Source organism: Staurois parvus, unplaced genomic scaffold (genome assembly GCF_062004578.1).
Source record: "Staurois parvus isolate SC_StPar_1 unplaced genomic scaffold, SC_StPar_1.0 ptg000173l, whole genome shotgun sequence".
In the NCBI taxonomy this organism is placed as follows: domain Eukaryota; kingdom Metazoa; phylum Chordata; class Amphibia; order Anura; family Ranidae; genus Staurois; species Staurois parvus.
The window spans coordinates 5,415,691-5,438,382 of record NW_028317969.1 but is presented as its reverse complement, the minus strand read 5'-3'; the positions used below and the strand labels follow the sequence as shown (position 1 = coordinate 5,438,382).

Here is a 22,692-nt window from a genome sequence, read left to right as displayed (position 1 = left end):
TCAGAGCTGCACCAGATTCTGTGTGCTCCAGTTTTAGTAAATTTACCCCCCCCCCCCCATTATCTTGTCCAGAATTGACTGCTTTCTTTGGCATTGTCCTGCAGGTCTAATTTAATAACATAAATTACATTAATTGATACATTTTACACGTGGAACACACTGCCTTCTGTTTCTTTGTCACTAGAGGGAGCTGCTCATCCAGGTTTGATAAAGGCAGAATATGTTGCTATCCCTGAGTCCACATGGATCAGTATGATAAAGAAGTGAGGAATTGACAAATCTGCTACATTTTAGAGGTGGTTATTATTATTATACAGTATTTATATAGTGCCAATATTTTGCTCAGCGCTGTACATTACAATGGGAGACAATACATGAGACAGTACAATGACAATACAGTGTGATACACGAGGGGTTCGAGGGCCCTGTTCCTTGGAGCTTACAATCTAGGAGGTTTGATTTTAATCTACAGACAGAGTGGGTCCTTCTTCCTCCACCGTACTGTGACTGTAACCTGTGAGGGTCGGCAGGGACAGAAGTGTTTCCCATAGCATGGCAGTACCTGCTGAGCTCATGTCAATGCTCGTTAACCGCATGCCGCCCAGCCAATGTACATATACGGCGGCAGGGCGGCACTCACAGGCAAAACGACGTTTTAAAACGTACGTTTTGTAAACAAATAGGGGGCGCGCGCGAGGCTCGCTGCCGCCCTATTTGTCCTGTGGATCACCGCCGCAGATGTCAGTTGCCGGGTCACAGCCGCTCATTAGCGGCTATGTCCCGGCGATCGGCGGTAAACGGTGACAGAGAGCACAGCTGCAGTAGCTGTGCTGTCTGTCACCTCTCTGTCAGCTCGAGGATGAGCTGATCGAGAAAGAATAGTTTCACTTTCTCGATCAGCCTTGCCCCGCCCAGTACACACCCCCGCCCCCTAGTAAAACACTCCCCCTCACTCCTATAACCCTTCCCTGCAAAATAAAGTTAACCCCTTCCTCCCCATTGCCATTAATACAGTGTCAGTGTTTTTTTTTTTGCACTGATCACTGTATTAGTGTTTTTGGGGATGTCAGTGACCCCAAGTCAGTACCCCCCAATGTCAGAATGTCCGCCGCAGTCCCGCCATAAGTTTCTGGTCGCTGCCATAAGTCCCTGATCGCCGCCATAATTCGCTGATCGCCGCCATTATTAGTATAAAAAAAACCCTAAAAATCCCAGTATCTTTGCCGCCATTTGTAGACGCTACCAATTACTAGCAATTACCGTAAACCAATTAATTTACACGTATTGGGTTTTTTTTTAGCAAAGACATGTCGCAGAATGCATTTTGGCAGAAATTTATGACTAAATTTGATTTTTGCATTTTTTTTTTACTGGACATATTTTATAGCAAAAAGTCCAAAATATTGTTTTTTTCCTCAAAATTGTCAGCCTTTTTTTTTTATAGCGCAAAAAATAAAAACCGCACAGGCGATCAAATACCACCAAAAGAAAGCTCAATTTGTGGGGAAAAAAGGATGTACCGTATTGCATGACCACGCAATTGTCCGTTAAACTAGCGCAGCGCTGTATAGCAGAAAAATGGCGTAAATTGCAGTTTTTATACCATAGTTTGTAGACGCTATAACTTCCACACAAAGCAATCAATATACACTTATTGTGATTTTTTTTACCAAAAATATGGAGCAGAATACATTTTGGCCTAAATTTATAACCAACTTTGAGTTTACTATATATTTTTTATAGCTGAAAATAAAAAATATTGTTTTTCTTCAAAATTTTTGCCGTTTTTTTGTTTATAGCGTGAAAAATAAAAAGCGCACAGGTGATCAAATTACACCGAAAGAAAGCTCTATTTGTGTGAAAAAAAGGACGTAAATTTAGTTTGGGTGCAGCATTGCATGACCGCGCAATTATCAGTTGATTTAGTGCAGCGCCAAGTAGCAAAAAGAGGCCTGGTCATTAAGGGGGGTAAATCCTCAGGAGCGCAAGTGGTTAAAGAATCCAAGTGTTTAAAAAGGAACTCCACCCTTCCCAGCTAAAATTTACATTTTCTTTTTTGGTAATTGTTTCTGCATAAGTGAAAAAAAAAATCAATATCTACTAGTCCATGGAGTCCAGTGCCGTCCTTCCAGCTCTCAGGGCTTTGTGGCGCCATCTTGGGACCTGGCAGACTCATAAAATTGTGCTAAGTCTGTGTGCATGTACGGACATGCTGCTGGTCTCTGCCAGGTTCTATAGACCCGCATGTATGTGGTCATGCACAAGGTATGTGCACAGCAAACAGCATTCTCGCTTAAAGTGGAGTTCCACTCATCCTGTCAAAAAATAAAAGTCAGCAGCTACAAAAACTGTAGCTGCTGACTTTTAAAAAACAGCCACTTACCTGTCCCTCGGTCCTACGGTGTGTCCCCCGCAGCTCGTTTCACCGGCCGTCCTGTATTCCAGGAGGCCGGCATCTTCAGTGTGGGCACCCGGCTGTGATAGCTTGCGGCTTCACAGCCGGGTGCCCACTGCGCATGCGTGAGTAGTGCTGCTCTTCATGAATGGTCCTGTAGTCTCCTGGGACCTGTCACGTGTCCCAAAAGACTACGGGGAGGGAGAGAGGACAACTTCCATTTCCGATCGCCTAGGAAATCGGACCGGAAGTGGGAGCGGGTACCTGTCAAATTCGGGTACCCGCTCCCCCCCCCCCTAAGGTGCCAATCCTTAATAGGGAGCAGGGGTGCAGTCCTTTAAAGTGGAACTTCCCCCTTTGGGTGGAGCTCCGCTTTAAGTAAGGATGGCGGAAGTAAAAGCTATGAAGATGAAAAAAAAACAATATTTATTAATTTTATTCCAAATTGCTACAGAGGGAAGGGGAGTATTTACAGGATAGTAAGTTCTTTTCATGGGTTTTATGGTTTGCTTTAACTTTTTTATTTTTTTTGGAAATACATTACATGCAAACCCTGAGGGCTGGTATATACCATTAAACACACAAGAACACACGTTTCTGTGCGATTCACATGTTATTTGGGTGCAGTGCGATTTCGGGCTTAAACTGTTACTAAACCCACAACAGTAAAATCAGTCTGTATATGCAGTAAAGCATGCTTGCTATGTGGAACCTAAGGGGTTAATCCTCCGCATTGTGTAAAAAGGATGTTTAATCCGGTCTTCTCTGATCCTCCCCCTTCCAAGTTCCCTATTTTATCTCCTGATAGAACAGAGCCTCGGGGACACTCTGCACATGTTCAGTTTGGTGTGTACAGCTAGAGAGTTTTGCCTTTTTCTTGGGAGAGTGCATGTGATCAGCTCAGGGCACGTTCTCAGTTTGATGAGTATTGCTAGAAAGGGTTTTTTTTTTTTTTTTTTTTTTTTGGAGAGTGCATGTGATCAGCACAGGGCCAATTGGCACAGTCCAGATGGAAAGCCTGGGTTCTACATCCTCCTAGAGCAGAATGAAAACTCCTCCTACAAGCTTTAACCAGTGCTCTGCTGGACTGATAGAAGTCACAAGACTGCTCTAACTGCTGATGAGAAAAGATATTTAGCAGTTAATATTTACTAAAATAATTGCATTTCTATGTTCTGTGTACTGTGGGGGACCAGATTGAGTGAATGCAGGGTCCTGGGAAACCAGATATAGTGAATGCAGGGTCCTGGGAGACCAGATATAGTGAATGCAGGGTCCTGGGAGAACAGATATAGTGAATACAGGGTCCTGGGAGACCAGATATAGTGAATGCGGGGTCCGGGGAGACCAGATATAGTGAATGCAGGATCCTGGGAGACCAGATATAGTGAATGCAGGGTCCGGGGAGATCAGATATAGTGAATACAGGGTCTGGGAGACCAGATATAGTGAATGCAGGGTCCGGGGAGACCAGATATAGTGAATGCGGGGTTCGGGGAGACCAGATATAGTGAATGTGGGGTCCGGGGAAACCAGATATAGTGATTGCAGGATCCTGGGAGACCAGATATAGTGAATGCGGTTCCGGGGAGACCAGATATAGTGAATGCAGGGTCCAGGGAGACCAGATATAGTGAATGCAGGGTCCTGGGAGACCAGATAGTGAATGCGGGGTCCGGGAAGACCAGATATAGTGAATGCAGGGTTCTGGGAGACCAGATATAGTGAATGCAGGATCCGGGGAGACCAGATATAGTGAATGCAGGGTCCTGGGAGACCAGATAGTGAATGCCGGGTCCGGGAATACCAGATATAGTGAATGCAGGGTTCTGGGAGACCAGATATAGTGAATTCAGGGTCCTGGGAGACCAGATATAGTGAATGCAGGGTCCGGGGAGAACAGATATAGTGAATGTGGGGTCCGGGGAGACCAGATATAGTGAATGCGGGGTCCGGGGAGACCAGATATAGTGAATGCGGGGTCCGGGGAGACCAGATATAGTGAATGCAGGGTCCAAGGAGAACAGATATAGTGAATGCGGGGTCCGGGGAGACCAGATATAGTGAATGCAGGGTCCGGGGAGAACAGATAGAGTGAATGCAGGGTCCTGGGTTTAGTAACACTTTAAGTCTCACAAATGAAGTGAATGCATTACTTTTAGGCTGCATTCACACTTTCACGTAGAGGGAACAAGCAGTCCCACTCACAATTATGCATGTTGCATAGGGCCAGCCCATTCACTTGAATGGGCTGCTCTCTGCGCATTTCTCATCTAAAAAGAAGCTCTCGCTCATTTTCAGGTGACAAGCTTCATGTTATTTTTAAAGGTGTTTTTTTTAAAGGTTTTTCCACAACAGAATCGCATCATGTTCACAGTTCCATTAAGAGATAATGGCACCCACGTGTTGTGCATCGATTGCCATGCAATTTGGAGTCACGTGCAGAATCGCGGTGATTCTAAATTACAAAGTGTAAATGGAACATTAGAAAATGCACTGACTGTGACCAGATCGCATGGTACTACTGTGCTATGCAATCTGGTGCAACCATGTACTGTGTGCCCAGGGTGTGTGATATCCCCCAGGGGGGAGTGTCCATGACAGCCTGGCTCACAGGAAGTGAGTTAAATGACTTTCTTCCATTTAAGCCATAAAACTGGTGGAATCTAGTGGCAGAAAGGAATAACTGTAAGTGGCAATTTTGGATTGAAGGTTAATATTGCAAAAAGCTCTTTTTTTCCCTCTTGCTGGGCATTTTAACATCTGATTTTATATCTTGCAAGAGGATACAGTTTCAGAGTGGTCCTGGCTGCTTCCTCTGTATTCTTCCACAGAACTTCTAATCCTATTAAGTGGAGGTGGTCCTGTTCTGCTGAGCTTTAAGATGAAGCATTATAGTGTCCGTGTTCATTCATCATCGATATTGGGATCATAGAATAGACATTGCAGCCTTACGATCCAGTTGCCCTCTTGTCTTTGATTTTATTTTTCCTTTGTTTTTCCTTTTTGGGATAAAGGAACATGTTATCCTGCATTCACACCTGAGCAGAGCGCATTCCTGGTGATTTTCAAGCTTTTTTATTTCAGGCATTCGTCACGCATATTACAGGTGTGTTTGCATGCATATCAAGCTTCAGTGTTTTTTTTAACCTCAGCTGGGCAAGGGGAGAAGAGCAGTTCTAAAAGAGGAGGGGAATTCTTCATGCATAAAAAAAAGAATGCAAGCAACAAGGACTGCAAGGAACAAGCAGAAAAATTCTCAGGTGTGAATGAGAGCTTAGAAAGTCAGCCAAGAAACCGTATCTTTGTTGCTTTGCTTTGCCTTTTCCATTCCTGCCATCCTTTACCTTCTTTTCTTCCCTTGTTTTGTCAATCTCTGCTTCCTTACTTTCTTCCTCCCATTTTCTTCTTTACTTCTTTTCTTCCTACCTTCCTTTTTCTTGATTCTTTCTTTCCCCTTCCCATTTCTTCATTCCATTTTTTTCCTTCCTTTTTTCTTGCTACCTTCTTTTTATTTTCATTCCTTCCATTTATTTCCTTCTTTCCATCTTCTTGATACCTTCTTTTTCCTTCCTTCCATCCTTCCTTTTACTTGCTACCTTCCTTTTTTCTTCTTTCCCTCAATTTTGTTCCTACCTTTCTTTTTATTTATTCTTTCTTTCCTTCCTCCCATTTTCTTCTTATCTTCTTTTATTCTTACCTTCTTTTTTTGATTCCTTTCTTCCATTTCTTCAGTCCATTTTCTTCCTTCCTTTTTCTTTTTTCCTTCCCCTTTCTTCCTTCCTTCCTGCTACCTTTTTTTTTTTCCTTCTTTCCTTCCGTCCCCAATTTTCTTCCTATCTTTCTTTTTCTTGATTCCTTCTTTCCTTCCTTCCATTTTTTTCCTTCCTTCCATCTTCTTGATACCTTCTTTTTTCTTCTTTCCTTCTACTTGCTACCTTCCTTTTTTCTTCTTTCATTCCTTCCCTCAATTTTCTTCCTACCTTTCTTTTTCTTTATTCTTTCTTTCATTCCTCCCATTTTCTTCCTACCTTCCTTTTTTGATTCCTTTCTTCCTGCAACCTTCTTTTTTCTTCTTTCCTTCCTCCCCAATTTTCTTCCTACCTTTCTTTTTCTTCATTCCTTCTTTCTTTCCTTCCTTCCCTCAATTTTCTTCCTACCTTTCTTTTTTTTTATTCTTTCTTTCATTCCTCCCATTTTCTTCCTACCTTCCTTTTTTGATTCTTTTCTTCCATTTCTTCCTTCCTTTTTCTTGCTACCTTCCTTTTTCTTCTTTCCTTCCATTTTCTTCTTTCCTTTCTGCAACCTTCTTTTTTCTTCTTTCCTTCCTCCCCAATTTTCTTCCTACCTTTCTTTTTCTTCATTCCTTCCATAATCTTCTTTCAACCCTTCTTGCTACCCTTTTCCTTCCTTCCTTTCTTTCTTGCATCTGTCCATCCTCCCTTCTTTCCTTTGTGCTATCCTCTGTTTCTTTCCTGCCTTTCTTCCTTCTTTCCTTCTCCCTTTTTCTTCTTTTTTTTCTTCCCACCTTTCTTTTTCTTGATTCCTTCTTTCTTTCTTCCTTCAATTTTCCTTCTTCCTTCCAGTTTCTTGCTACCTTCCTTTTTCTTCTTTCCTTTCTTCCTTTCTTTCTCTCTTCTTTGCTTCCTTCCATTGTAGGGAGAGCACTGAAACTCCAAGGAATATTCTCACAAAGAGAACACGTGAAGCCCTGCTGAATTCTCTCTCTGGACCCCAGAATGGCAGACAGCAATCAGCCTCCATGAGGTTATGCTAACGCAAAGCGCTGTCTTCAAAGATTCAATTTTCCATTAAAGTAAACCCAAAGGCAAAACTTTTTTTTTTTTGGTGTGTGCGCCCGTTAGGGAGATTCACTTTTTCTGTTTGTCCTGGTAACTGTTATCACCGAAAGTGAAAGAAAATCTTACATTTTGGGTTGTCCCCAAAACAGTAATAGAAGTGAATTATTCCAAAGGGGACACTAGTTCTGATGACTCTGCTGGTAACCAGGGATTCCCTCATTTTGGAGAGATTTCCTATCACTTCCTGTTTTAGCTATTGGACAGGAAGTGAAGGGAAATCTCCCCAATGGGACACAGATTTAAAAAAAACCTCTCGCTTATGCAGGCCATACATGGTTCGAATTCCAAACGATTTTTCATCCGAAAATCGAAAACGTTGTTCACCCGGTAATCCGATGGTGCCATCAATCATTTCGAAAATCGGCCGACCAAGTCATAAAGTTCAACCCATATAACAGGTGAAACTTTTGTTTCTTTCCAGGTCACGGCTCATGCGCATATTCTTTTCGGAAAAACGATCGTAACCATCATTGAGTCGAAAATCGGTCATTTTTCATGAATTTTCCAACATGCCCAATCACCGAAAAGGGGAGGAACCACGATAATCGGCCGGTGCCATTGACCCACTAACAGAGCGAAAATCAGCCGATTATTCTTAGGTCCGATTTTCGGATGAAAAATCAGTCGAATTTCGATCCATGTATGGCTGTCCTTATTCTATTCAAAATTTAAAAAAAAAAAAGGTTTTGCCTATAGTTCTACTTTTGGTTGTCTTTATATTGTCAATTGGATGATATGTATTTCTGTTTTTCTTGCCCCTATAGATTGTATGACATACATATGAATGAAAAGAGAAGGTTTGTCCCTGGCACCATTCTGTCCATCCAGAATACTGGCTTTACGTATCCAGCCTGTCAGAACTGCTTCTCCCGGGTGATACACACTGCAGACAGGTAGGAAACTCCATCTTGTTTTTTTCAAACTGTCCAGCAGATGGTGCAGTTCCCATGCATGTCTGATTCTTTCCTGGCCATTATGGGGTTTATTTACTAAAGCTGGAGAGTCCAAAATCAGACTCCCTTCTGCATAGAAACCAATCAGCTTCTAACCTCAGCTTGTTCAATGAAGCTTTGGCAATGAAACCTGGAAGCTGATTGGTTTCTATGCAGAAGGGAGTCTGATTTTGGACTCTCCAGCTTTAGTAAATAAACCCCTATATGTCTGCTTCTCTAGCCAAAACGTTTTTTTTAGCTTTGGATAGATTATAGGGAAGGGTTAGAGCCCCTGTCAGATTATATTGCTGTCTGTGTTCCCACTAGGGAGATTTACCCTCTCTATTTGTTTTGGTGACCGCAGTTTGGGCAGAAAATGTTGCAAAATCCTAAATTTAGCAGTTATTGCCACATTGAGGGCACCAGTTATGGTGACTACAGTCTATGAGAGGATTTTCCTTAAAGTAAAACATGCTTGTTATACACACTGTGATTAACCTAAGGGGTTAATCCTCTGCATTGTGTAAAAAGGCTGTTTGATCCAGTCTTCTCTGATCCTCCCCTTCTTCCAGTGTCCCCCTCTTATCTTCTGATAAGGCATATCATGTGGAGACACTCTGCACATGCTCAGTTTGGTGAGTATTGCTAGAAAGGTTTTTTTTTTTTTTCTTCTTGGGAGAGTGCATGTGATCAGCACAGGTCCAATCAGCACAGTCCAGATAGAGGTCAGGGGTTCTGCATCCTCCTAGAGAAGAATGAAAACTCCTACAAGCTTTAACCAGTGCTCTGCTGGACACTGATAGAAGTCACAAGACTGCTATATACTGCTGATGAGAACATGTATTTAGCAGTTTATATTTACTAAAATAAATGCATTTCTATCTGTGTACTATGGGAGACCAGTTATAGTGAATGCAGGGTCCTGGGAGACCAGATATAGTGAATGCAGGGTCCGGGGAGACCAGATATATTGAATGCGGGGTCCAGGGAGACCAGATATATTAAATGCAGGGTCCAGGGAGACCAGATATAGTGAATGTGGGGTCCCGGGAGACCAGATATAGTGAAAGCAGGGTCCAGGGAGACCAGATATAATGACAGCGGGGTCCAGGGAGACCATATATAGTGAATGCAGAGTCCGGGGAGATCAGTTATAGTGAATGCGGGGTCCTGGGAGACCATATATAGTGAATGCAGAGTCCGGGGAGATCAGTTATAGTGAATGCAGGGTCCAGGGAGATTGGACATAGTAAATGCAGGGTCCTGGGAGACCAGATATAGTGAATGTGGGGTCCAGGGAGACTAGATATAGTGAATGTGGGGTCCTGGGAGACCAGATATAGTGAATGCAGGGTCCTGGGTGACCAGATATAGTGAAAGCAGGGTCCAGGGAGACCAGATATAGTAAAAGCAGGGTCCAGGGAGACCAGATATAGTGAATGCAGGGTCCAGGGAGATCGGATATAGTGAATGCAGGGTCCGGGGAGATCAGATATGGTGAATGCAGGGTCCTGGGAGACCAGATATAGTGAATGCAGGGTCCTGGGAGACCAGATATAGTGAATGCAGGGTCCGGGAGACCAGATATAGTGAATGCAAGGTCCAGGGAGACCAGATATAGTGAATGCAGGGTCCTGGGAGACCAGATATAGTAAATGCAGGGTCCAGGGAGACCAGATATAGTGAAAGCGGGGTCCGGGGAGATCAGCTATAGTGAATGCAGGATCCTGGGAGACCAGATATAGTGAATGCAGGGTCCAGGGAGATCGGACATAGTAAATGCAGGGTCCTGGGAGACCAGATATAGTGAATGTGGGGTCCAGGGAGACTAGATATAGTGAATGCAGAGTCCGGGGAGACCGGATATAGTGAATGCAGGGTCCTGGGAGACCAGATATAGTGAAAGCAGGGTCCAGGGAAACCAGATATAGTGAATGCAGGGTCCTGGGAGATCAGATACAGTGAATGCAGGGTCCAGGGAGACCAGATATACTGAATGCGGGGTTAAGGGAGACCATATATAGTGAATACAGGATCATGGTTTAGTAACACTTTAATTTAGGACAAATTGTCTCCAACGTCCTGTTTCACCAGGGCAGGTTGTCAAGTTTTATGCTGACCTCCAGCCTTCCCTTCAGTCTTGCACAGTTGTACAGCTCCTTTCCTCCACTGAAATTGCTTCCTCTGATTACACTGCACACTGTGAGCTTCTCACAATGTACATTTGAAGCAGTAGCTAGCTAGATAGAGCCAGCCTCATTTCATGGCTCTTTTATCCCAAGCCTTACTGTCACTGGCCCGCCCCTTATACTCCGAATCTTTCAATTATGGAGGCCCAGGGTCACGTGTGAGTTTTGTCTTGAGTGGTCTGCATGCAAATGCAGTCTGCTTAGGGATGTCCAGTCCTCCATCCTGAAATCCACCCATCAAGGCATTTTGATATTTGCATAAATTCTCCCAAAAGCCATCCCATTACTTGCATTAATGTGAAGGGTATTGAGAAGAGTACTAAAGCAGGGGGCTTTGATGTTTTCGAGAAGTTATGTACGGCACCCTGCAGTTCCCTCCCACCAGCCATGATCTTCCTGGATTGAATAGAGAAGCACAGAGACTCAGTGATGGTGTCTCAGAATCTAAAACAAGATATGTAGTGAATATAGAAAGATTTGGTTTTTTTTCATTGGGATGTTGATGAGGTGGGAATGAAGGAGCCGGGCTAGGAAAAAGGAGGTTACACCTCTGCTTTAAATAGGGAGATACAGTTTATGTTCAATTCCTACTCTATCCAAAACGTAAAAAATAGGTTTAGCTGTAGACACACTTTAATTGACGTGTCTATGAAAAAGCCATTGGCTGCCGGAGGGTAACACAGGCTGAAGACACATGTAAAATACAAAATCCATTGGTTGTGTTTCTCTCCTTAGTGACTCACAGAATAAAGAGAGAATCCAGACATACCATCGGATACACAGGTGAACACATGGAACTGTTTTATCTGGCAAAAGATTTGTAAAGCAATACACACAGGTGGATTTACTAAAACTGGAGAGTGCAAAATCTGGTGCAGCACTGCATAGAAACCAATCAGCTTCCAGGGTTTTTTTTTTTGTCAAAGCTTAATTGAACAAGCTGAAGTTAGAAGCTGATTGGCTCCCATGCACAGCTGCATCAAAGTTTGCCATCTCCAGTTTTAGTAAATCGATCCCACAGTCTTGTGTACTACCCACTCGTTCTATACTACATGAAATCAGAAATGGTGTCATGCTCCACTACCAATTGCAAAAAAGAGTAAATAAATAATAGTCCAGCTTCGAAAGTGTGCATAACGTTATCTCTGCAATTATATTATTGCTACAGACATGTCCTTATTAAATCCTTGACCTTGACACTTCTTCCAGTGCTGTGATACAAAATTATTAACTGTGCAGTTCACCAATCATAAAAAATAATGTACACCTTGAGCGGTTGTGCTTTCACCTGGTGTATATGACCAGACCGTTAAGTTAGGTCATAAAAGACTTGTGTCCCTTTAATGGTGCTAAGTGGTAAATGGATGGGATGATCCCTCTTTCCCTGGGATGGATGAATGAATGAATGGATGGATGAACGGAGTGTTCCCTCTTTCCAGCAGGGGGTCTCCTTGCTTCCTTATGGATTGTCCTGGAGCCGGATAGATGGACGGGAATATCCCTCTTCCCACTAGGGGGTCTCCTTGCTTCCTTAGGAATTTTTCTCCATAGGTATTATGGCCATGCAATGTAATAAAAAATATAGTGCCTTATCCTCTTTAAAACATAATTTATTAAATATAGTAGTGCACTCACATGTATTACAAGTTAAAACCGCATTGAAATGTTGAAATTTGAATCCACAGTAAAGTTTTCCAGTATTGTTAAATACTTGCTGTATGTTGCTTTAAGCGTCGTGACGTCAGAGCTCCTCCCCTACGCGTTACGCCACCAGGTCACGTGGCTTCATCAGGGGGAATTTCGTTCTGTACTACATGCTGGTATGGAATACGGAGGATGCAGTTCTGCAGATTCCATTCTATTGGCTTCCTCCTTCCTGTCCCAGTATGCACATAAGAAGTGAAGGCAAATCTTCCCAGCAGGGACATGGAACACAACAAGCCAGTATTAAAAAGTCCTTTTTATTGCTGTGTGTGTCCCTGTTTGACAGATCTTGCTGATTTGTGTCCCAGTGTCCACATAGGAAATGAGAGGCGGAGGTTATAAGCCTTCCCCGCTTTGTTCATTTGGAGTTGGGCTATACATTATCTGTTTACTGTTTCAGTAGAGGACAGGTCCACTTTACACAGACTCTTGCTAAAAGACACCTTTTTTCCTGCCACCATCAGATACCAATGTCAGAAATGCGGCAAAACATATCAGAATGCAACCCAGCGATACAGACTATGTGTGAAAGTCGCAGAAGATCAGAAGCTGCATATTATCACTGTGTTTGGAAGCTGCTTGGAGAGGATTTTTGGAAGCAGCGCCGATGACTTGCACAGGTAATTCAGTACTATTAGGCCAAAAACAATGTGTAGGGGAATGGTGTTAGTTGCAGATTATACCATTGGAGGGTATCATCCCTAAACAGAACATAACAGAAGAGAAGAATACATGTGATGGGACTTTAAATACTCGCCAATGGTTAAATATACGCAGTTTAAAAACACTTCAGTTAAAAGACATATACACACACCAGCCAATTTATTGGGTACACCTTGCTAGTGCCAATTGCATCTCCCCAACACCAGCCTGAACCGTTGATACAAGGCAGGATGGATCCATGCTGTCATTATTATTATTATTATACAGGATTTATATACCGCCAACAGTTTGCGCAGCGCTTTACATTATGGTGGGAGACATTACAGTTACAATACAATTTGGTACAAGAGGAAACAGAGGGCCTGGCTCGTTAGAGCTTACATGTTGATTACGCTAAATTCTGACTCTACCATCTGAATGTCGCAGCTGAACCAGTCTGCCCATTCACCTCTGACATCAACAAAGCATTTTCGTCCGCACAACTGCTGCTCACTGGATATTTTCTCTTTTTCGGACCATTCTCTGTAAACCCTAGAGATGGTTGTGCGTGAAAATCCCAGTAGATCAGCAGTTTTTGAAATACTCCGACCAACCCGTCTGGCACCAACAATCATGTCACGTTCAAAGTCACTTAAATCCCCTTTCTTCCTCATTCTGCCACTCAGTTTGAACTTCAGCAAGTCGTCTTCACCACATCTAGATGTCTAAATGCATTGAGTAACTGCCATGTGATTGCTTGATTAGCAATTACCCCTGGTTCACATATTCGCTTTTCGAGTGGGCCACGTTTTGTGAGGGCATGAGAGCCCATTCATTTGAACGGACTCTTGTGCCCCGGGACACGCAGGGAAGAAGTCCCTGCACTTCTTTGGAAACCGCAGCCCGAACAGGAACCTCGGTTCCCAGTTTGGGTGCAATTTCCAATGCGGGCAGCGTGCCATTAGAATTAATGGCACCCGCCCGTGGGTCCGCATTCTTCTGTGTGGGTGGTGCGGCTGCACAGATTTTTCTGCAGATCTGCAGCAGCACCACCCGCACATACAGTGGGGCAAAAAAGTATTTAGTCAGCCACCAATTGTGCAAGTTCCCCCACTTAAAAAGATGAGAGAGGCCTGTAATTGGCATCATAGGTAGACCTCAACTATGAGAGACAAAATGAGAAAAAAAAATCCAGACAATCACATTGGCTGATTTGGAAAGAATTTATTTGCAAATTATGGTGGAAAATAAGTATTTGGTCAATATCAAAAGTTCATCTCAATACTTTGTTATATATCCTTTGTTGGTAATGACAGAGGTCAAACGTTTCCTGTAAGTCTTCACAAGGTTGGCACACACTGTTGCTGGTATGTTGGCCCATTCCTCCATGCAGATCTCCTCTAGAGCAGTGATGTTTTGGGGCTGTTGCTGGGCAACACGGACTTTCAACTCCCTCCAAAGGTTTTCTATGGGGTTGAGATCTGGAGACTGGCTAGGCCACTCCAGGACCTTGAATTGCTTCTTACGAAGCCACTCCTTTGTTGCCCGGGCGGTATGTTTGGGATCATTGTCATGTTGGAAGACCCAGCCACGTTTCATCTTCAATGCCCTTGCTGATGGAAGGAGGTTTGCACTCAAAATCTCATGATACATGGCCCCATTCATTCTGTCCTGTTCACGGATCAGTCGTCCTGGTCCCTTTGCGGAGAAACAGCCCCAAAGCATGATGTTGCCACCCCCATGCTTCACAGTAGGTATGGTGTTCTTTGGATGCAACTCAGCATTCTCTCTCCTCCAAACACAACAAGTTGTGTTTCTACCAAACAGTTCTATTTTGGTTTCATCTGACCATATGACATTCTCCCAGTCCTCTTCTGGATCATCCAAATGCTCTCTAGCAAACTTCAGACGGGCCCGGACATGTACTGGCTTAAGCAGGGGGACACGTCTGGCACTGCGGGATCTGAGTCCCTGGCGGCGTAGTGTGTTACTGATGGTAGCCTTTGTTACGTTGGTCCCAGCACTCTGCAGGTCATTCACTTGGTCCCCCCATGTGGTCCTGGGATTTTTGCTCACCGTTCTTGTGATAATTTTGAGCCCACTGGGTGAGATCTTGCATGGAGCCCCAGATCGAGGGAGATTATCAGTGGTCTTGTATGTCTTCCATTTTCTAATTATTGCTCCCACAGTTGATTTGTTCACACCAAGCTGCTTGCCTATTGCAGATTCAGTCTTCCCAGCCAGGTGCAGGTCTACAATTTTGTTTCTGGTGTCCTTCGACAGCTCTTTGGTCTTCACCATAGTGGAGTTTGGAGTGTGACTGTTTGAGGTTGTGGACAGGTGTCTTTTATACTGATAACAAGTTCAAACAGGTGCCATTGATACAGGTAATGAGTGCAGGACAGAGGAGCCTCTTAAAGAAGAAGGTACAGGTCTGTGAGAGCCAGAAATCTTGCTTGTTTGTAGGTGACCAAATACTTATTTTCCACCATAATTTGCAAATAAATTCTTTCCAAATCAGCCAATGTGATTGTCTGGATTTTTTTTTTCTCATTTTGTCTCTCATAGTTGAGGTCTACCTATGATGCCAATTACAGGCCTCTCTCATCTTTTTAAGTGGGAGAACTTGCACAATTGGTGGCTGACTAAATACTTTTTTGCCCCACTGTAGGTGAACCTAGCCTTAGTGTTACCAAGCAGTTGAACAGGTGTACCTAATAAAGTGTCCGGTGAGTGTATAGTTTGTAGTAGGACGCCAGCTCTACCACTTTAACTGGAACTTTAGCATGGAAGTTCTCAGAGATTATTAAATGTAGGTCAACGTGTTTTCTAGGATGGCCCTCTTCAAAAGGACCTTAGATCTCAAATCTCTATACCCAGAAAGAGAGGAGAGAGAAAGGGGGGGGAGGAAGTGAAAAATAAGAGAAAATTAAACCAAATGTATATACCTTCCAACATAAGAGCTCAAATTCACTTATATATGCTCAGTTGACACACGAGTGGGGGAGTCTGTCCAAACAAGTCCCGCTGCCGGCCCGTGGGAAGACCACCAACAAGATATTTAGGAATGGGAAACATAACAAAGAAAACACTATTGCCATTAATAAGATAAATCTCAGGAGACACTATTGCTACTAACAAAACAAATCACAATAGAGGCACTAAAACATTCCCTTCCAAAACAGATTTAAATAGATGTACTGTATATACATGAGCCTATTTCCAGTAAGTATCATATATATATATATATATATATATATATATATAAAATTTAATGGCCACTATAGATACAAACTATGTGTGAAAGTTGCCGAGGACCAGAAGCTTCATATTATCACAGTGTTTGGAAGCTGCTTGAAGAGGATGTTTGGAAGCAGCGCTGATTCCTTGCACAGGTAATTCAGTACTATTGGGTATATTCACATGCAGGCATTTGAAAAGCAGAGCACACTTCAGGCTTTGTTCCCAGCATCCTCCTTCAAAGTCGTTACCTCCCTAGCGGTCTGATTATGTCCATATTTCTGTGCTCAAAGCGGTACATTTTTTTTGCATGGAAATATGTATTTTTTTATTGTAGGCCTATCATTTTTAGGAATAACTCCCTGAAATCTGTCCGAACAAGAGTCTAGTAAACATCCCGGGTATGTTGAAATTTGAAACACAAAATCATAAATTATAATTTAATAAATAATCATAAAAATGAATAATATAATAATAATGTAATCAAACCAAAAACACTGAAATTTGAAATATAGCGCCAAGTTCGCACATCACTGAGCAAAGTCGCAAAATCGTTTTCAGTGTCTGATGACGAATTTCCCCCACGAATCATTATCACTCAATTCTGCAAGTGGTTCTGATTTACTATCGCTGTTCTCTAGCCGGTCTAAAACCGATTTTGACCTAAAGGGACGCTTTTTGGACGCCATGGACATTTCTCAGTTTCCAGGCAGAAAGAACAGTAAAAATGCAGGCAGGGCACAGGACAAAGCACTCGGGACAAAATGTATCTGAAATGGTTTGATAAACTAAGGTTTTACTGTGTGATTTTAGTGAATGTCACTTTTACAACTTTCAAATTTCCTGCCAGTTCCGTCCCCGTACGTCCAGACGTCGCAGGGAGCGGAACCCGGAAGACGGATGCCGGCATCGGCCGGAGGACATTGCTAGGGACACTGCAGGAGGGACATCGTGGGAGCAAAGGGCAAGGTAAGTGAAGAAGAGATCCCGGAGCAACAATGCAGGGTATTCCCGAGTGTAGCTCAGGGTTACTGCTTGTGGTGCTGAAACTCATTCCCGAGCTACGCTCGGGAATACCGCCAGGGATGTTAAGATTGAATTTCAACCGGTTCAGCAGAGACAGGCTGAGCTTCGATCCATCTATGGGCAAGCTGGTTGTACTGAAGCCGACTTCAGTACAACCAGCATGTTGGATTTTTTAAATGCGATCACTGCCAGTGGCTATAGCCGCTAGCACTGATCATTGTGTTCTGCAGGCAGAGAAGGCTCCCTGTCGGCAGACCACAATAGCGCTGTAGGAGGGATTCCTCCATCAACACTGACTGTGTTGATGGGGGAATGGAGCAATTTTCTTTCCTTTCACCCATGGTGGAAGGAAAGAGAATTGCATAATCTATGACCTTCATTATACTCACCTGTCCATCTTTCTTCGAGATCCATGGTATGCCACCAGTGGAAAGTTGCATAGCTGTTGCTGCAAACTTTCCTAGGTGGTTTCTTTCTTCTTCTGCACATGCATTGCAAAACTCCCATTCAGTCCTATGGAGGGACCATCCACTATTGGGATGTGTCACAGATGATCTTTCTATAGGAATCAACAGAATTTTCCATGCAAGTGCATGGAAGTACAGGACCAGCCAAGATAGTTTTACGGACGCTACCAGGGGGCTGCACAATGGGGGTCAGGCAGCAATGTGGACAAGGCAGTATAAGACTTTGGGGTTGGGGGAAGGGGGTATCTTAAAGAAGATCTATCGTTATAATTTTTATTTAACAGTTCCCTCCCCTATGAGACATTGTACATGTAGTATTATGCGCCATGATTCTAAGTGTTTTCTATCCATAGTTATGAGTACTGACCTGCCCTCCTGCTGCTGCAGCTTTTCCAACAACACCTTTGAAGGAGATGGCTGAATCATAGCTGCGCTTGTCTAGGCTGTGAGCACTTTCCACAGGCAACCAAAGGCAAGAGGAATGCATAGGGAGGGAGGATGCAATGCTCTGCATTTCTCTTGCCATTGCTCGTCTTGGGAAAGTGCTAACGGCTGAGACAAGCTGCAGCTGTGAATCAGCCGTCTCCTTCAAAGCTGTTATTGGATCAGCTGCGGTGGCAGGAGGACAGGTTGGCACTCATAACTATGGATAAAAAACACTTGGAAACATAAGACAAACTGCTGATTGTACTTTGTCTCGTAGTAGACAGAACTGTACAACAAAAATTCGAATGACCTTCTTTAAATCACACTGAAAAACTAGTTAAAAATCTATATTTTTTGTTAGTGGAGCAGTGAACTACCAGAAATGTTTTTTTTGGGGATTTATACCTCGACTTATTTATATAAAAGGGGGTATGTGTAGCCAAAACATTTAGTTCTAGTTTTGGATAGCAAATGTATGGGTTGTCTGGCTAGAGAGATTTCCCACTGACAGACGGTGGGACATTTATGACATTATGACCTCTATGGTCTCTTCTGTTATCAAAAGCCTGCCTGTCAGCGGATTTTTCAAGGAATGAGTTTACTACCACTTTAAGGCTTCTCATTTGCTTTCAGTCTCTGACAATGGTCACCAGGGCAACTTGAGTGGTGCCTCTCCCCAGTGGGGACCCCACAATAAAAGCTTGACAGAAGATCTAACATTTCACCACTCTATGCAGAATAAGGAAAAAATGATGCCTTTGCATACACTTTATTGGAAATATGGTGGGGTTGGGGAGATCTTCTAGTGCCATGACTCCGGCCCAGAACCTGAAGCCACAATGATGCATCGTGAGAGATCACGTGACCATTCAGAAGCAGAACAGCTCAGATCCTCAGCATCACAGACTGATGTGCCATGGCATTGGTAGAACATCTTGCAGTGTTGTACTGAAGAGCATGGCCGACTGACATTCTCAGAATCCTCTGCTGAGGGTTGCGATTCAGAACCTAAACCCAGGTCAGGAAATTGGAATCTTACTTTTTCGGCACATTTATTCTTTGCTGCCCTTTGTTGTGCATCTACAGCAGTCAGTCTCTTACAGAGTAAGTCTGGTGCTTTCGTTGATCGCTGTATATCTTAATACAACTGCAGAAAAAAAAACAAAAGCCTCTCTAGTTCAGTTTTTGTTTTTATAATATAGACTATATTGCTAAAAGTATTGGGCCGTCTGCCTTTACACGCACATGAATTTTAATGGCATCTCAGTCTTAGTCTGTAGCGTTCAGTATTGAGTTGGCCCCGCCCTTTGCAGCTATAACAGCTTCAACTCTTCTGGGAAGGCCGTCCACAAGGTTTAGGAGGGTGTCTATGGGAAGGTTTGACCATTCTTCCAGAAGCACATTTGTGAGGTCAGGCACTGATGTCGGGGGAGGAGGCCTGGTTTATAGTCTCTGCTCTAATTCGTCCCAAAGGTGTTCTATGGGGTTGAGGTCAGGATTCTGTGCAGGCCAGTCAAGTTCCTCCACCCCAAACTCGCTCATCTATGTCTTTATGGACCTTGCTTTGTGCACTGGTGTGCAGTCATGGTGGAACAGGAAGGGGCCATCCCCAAACTATTCCCACAAAGTTGGGAGGATGAAATTGTCCAAAATGTCTTGGTATGCTGACACCTTAAGAGTTCCCTTCACTGGAACTAGGGGGCCAAGCCCACCCCTGAAAAACAACCCCACACCATAATCCCCCCACCACCAAACTTTATACTTGGCACAATGCAGGCAAGTGCCATTCCCCTGGCAACAGCCAAACCCAGACACGTCCGTCGGATTACCAGACAGAGAAGCGTGATAGGTCACTCCACACTCAACATGTCTCCACTGCTCTAGAGTCCAGTGGCGGCGTGCTTTACACCACTGCATCCAACGCTTTGCATTGCACTTGGTGATGTGAGGCTTGGATACAGCTGCTCGGCCATGGAAACCCATTCCATGAAGCTCTCTACACACTGTTGTTGTGCTAATCTGAAGGCCACACCAAGTTTGGAGGTCTTTAGCTATTGACTCTGCAGACAGTTGGTGACTTCTGCGCACTGTGAGCTTCAGCATACACTGACCCCGCTCTGTCATGTTACGTGGCCTACCACTTGGTGGCTGAGTTGCTGTTGTTCCCAGTTGCTTCCACTTTGTTATAACACCACTAACAGTTGAGCGTGGAATATTTAGTAGCCAGGAAATGTCACGGATGGACTTATTACACAGGTGACAACCTATCACTGAGCTCCTGAGAGCGACCCATTCTTTCACAAATGTTTGTAGAAGCAGTCTGCATGCCTAGGTGATGATTTTATACACCTGTGGCCATGGAGGTGATTGAAACACCTGAATCACATGATTTGGAGGGCTGGACCAATAATTTTGGCAATATATTGTGTATTAAACTCTGGAAGTATTGATGTCTAAAATCTACCATCATGTTTACTTCCTACAGTTCTGTCTCTGTATAGCTGAACTCAAGCCTTCCCTTCAGTCTTGTACACTTGTACCGGCTCCTCTCCTGGACTGAAATCGCTTACTCTGATTTCACTGCACACTGTGAGCTTCTCGCAACGTGCATTAGAAGTCGCAGCAAGTCAGATTAAGCCTACCTCATTTCCTGGCTGGAGGACATTCATCTAGCTCTTTCCTTCCCAACCTGTCTCTGGTCCTCTTCTTTCATCTATTGGCTTTCAGTTCTTTCAACCATGGAGGCCCAGCATCATAAGTCGGCATTACCTAGGGTCTACATGGAAATACAGTCTACTTATGAACACCCACTTCTCCGGCCTGGCACCTACCGATCAAGGCGTTTTGATATTTGCATAAATCCTCCCAAGAGCCAGCCCACTGCTTGCATTAGGGCGAAGGTACTTGAGTTTTGAGGCAAGGGGGCTTTGATGTTTTCGAGAAGCTATGTACAGCACCCTGCTGGCCCCTCCCACCAGGCATTATCTGCCTGCATTACTTAGAGAAGCACAGAGACCCAGTAATGGAGTCACAGGGTCTAAAACTCCTTTAACCACTTCCCGTCCAGCTGTTGTATATAAACAGCTGGACAGTGGCAGTGCAGGGTCTGGTGGCCATTTATAAATGACCTCCCTGCCCCCTGCTTGTGCGCGCTCCCTGGGAGCGTGCAGCACCGTGATCCAGTGCCCGCTGTGTCCTTTGGACACAGTGGAACACTGATCATCAGATGGGACCTCTCTGCGAGGTCCCGATCATGTGATCACTGATTGGCCAATCAGTGATCACATGCAGAGTAGTAAGCAAGATGTCACTTCTGACATCATTGCTAACTACGTGTGAAATCTGTGAATGATCACAGGGGTCACATGGTACAAGGCTATTCACAACAGCCTTGTACCATGTGACAAGCTGTGACCAATCACAGCTCACACAGTAGTTCTTAATGGCTGCAAGAATGCAGCCAGAGAGAAGGAGAAAGGATTGCTTTTACAGCCTTTATGGGTGTAAAAGCAATCAGTGTTAAAAAAAAAAATCTTCATCACCCCCCACAAGTAGGGGACACTGTACTGCTAGGGTGACAGGGTGTAGAAAAAAACATAAATAATAATATAAAAAAATAAAATAAAAAATGTTTAAAAATTATAATTTTTGGTTATAAACTAATTTGGGTTATTTTGGGGTTTTTTACTAAAAAGATAACGGAATACATTTTGGCCAAGATTTATGATGAAATATTATTTATTTGCAAAATGTTATAAGAAAATCACTTTTTTTAAAACATTTTTGGACTTTTTCATTTACATAGCAAAAAAAAAATCCCAGTGGTGAATAAATACTACCAAAATAAAGCTTTATCTGTCTAAAAAAAATGCTAAAAAATTCATACGGGAACAGTGTTGCATGACCGCGCAATTGTCATTCAAAGTGTGATAGCTCTGAAAGCTGAAAATTGGCCTGGGCAGGAAGGGGGTAAAAGTGTCCGGACTGGAAGTGGTTGAAAGTGTCCAGGGAAGGAAAAAAAACCCATCCTGCATAAGGGGTTAAAGAGGATCTTCGGTGATTTTAAAGAAAGGGCAGCCTGCAGGTAACCTCTCTTTCAGTTTCAGCCGTTCTGTGTCTCAGTGCTGGTACTTCCAGGAATGAGGGAAGCAGGGGCGGACTGACCGTTTGGAAACTCGGGCACTGCCCGAGGGCCCGGGGTCAGTAGGGGGCCCCATGAGATGCTCCTGGTACCTTTTTCATAGGCTTTTTTGAGTTTGGGCAAGGACACAGGGGCCCCATGATCCCCTATTGCCCAGGGGCCCCATGAGGTGTCAGTCCACCCCTGGAGGGAAGATTACCACTTTGCAGTAGCGTTTGCAGCTTCCACGTATCTATGTAACTGAAGCTTCTGTCTATCTTTTTAAAGTTAGTTCAGGCCAAGCAGTGAGATTTTGTTTAGCTCCGCTCACAGTGAGCGGCAGCCGCCATCCTACCAGCCTTTCTGAGGATGTCGCGGTAAATCTGCCAGATAACGAGTAACAAAAAAAAAGACGAGTGCAGATAGGACATTTGTTTGAACATCAACCATTTCATTTAAATGACAGATAATATTTGATGTTTTAAACAAAATGTCATCTCGCTGTTACCATGTAATTTGTGATGTACCGCGGAGACAATCAAAATGTAAATGAATGAACAAACATCTCCGCTTGTTTTGTAGCTGAAAATAGTTTAAAGATCCACTGATAAAAATATTATATTCTGTTTACAAAACTATGTTTATTTCCCAACTAGATATTATTGTGCCAAAACTTGACATTTTCACTT

The 22,692-nt window shown here is 43.6% G+C and overlaps 1 protein-coding gene across 1 annotated transcript in view; it reads left to right on the top strand.

The window, feature by feature from the left end:
* Positions 1 to 22,692, top strand: part of DDIAS (DNA damage induced apoptosis suppressor) — a 54,701-nt gene that overhangs the window by 14,664 nt on the left and 17,345 nt on the right. The window contains exons 3-4 of the mRNA XM_089676776.1: positions 8,022 to 8,150; positions 12,547 to 12,702. Coding sequence (XP_089532902.1) covers positions 8,038 to 8,150; positions 12,547 to 12,702 — 269 coding nt within the window. The 5' untranslated portion in view covers positions 8,022 to 8,037. The remainder of the gene's footprint in view (positions 1 to 8,021; positions 8,151 to 12,546; positions 12,703 to 22,692) is intronic.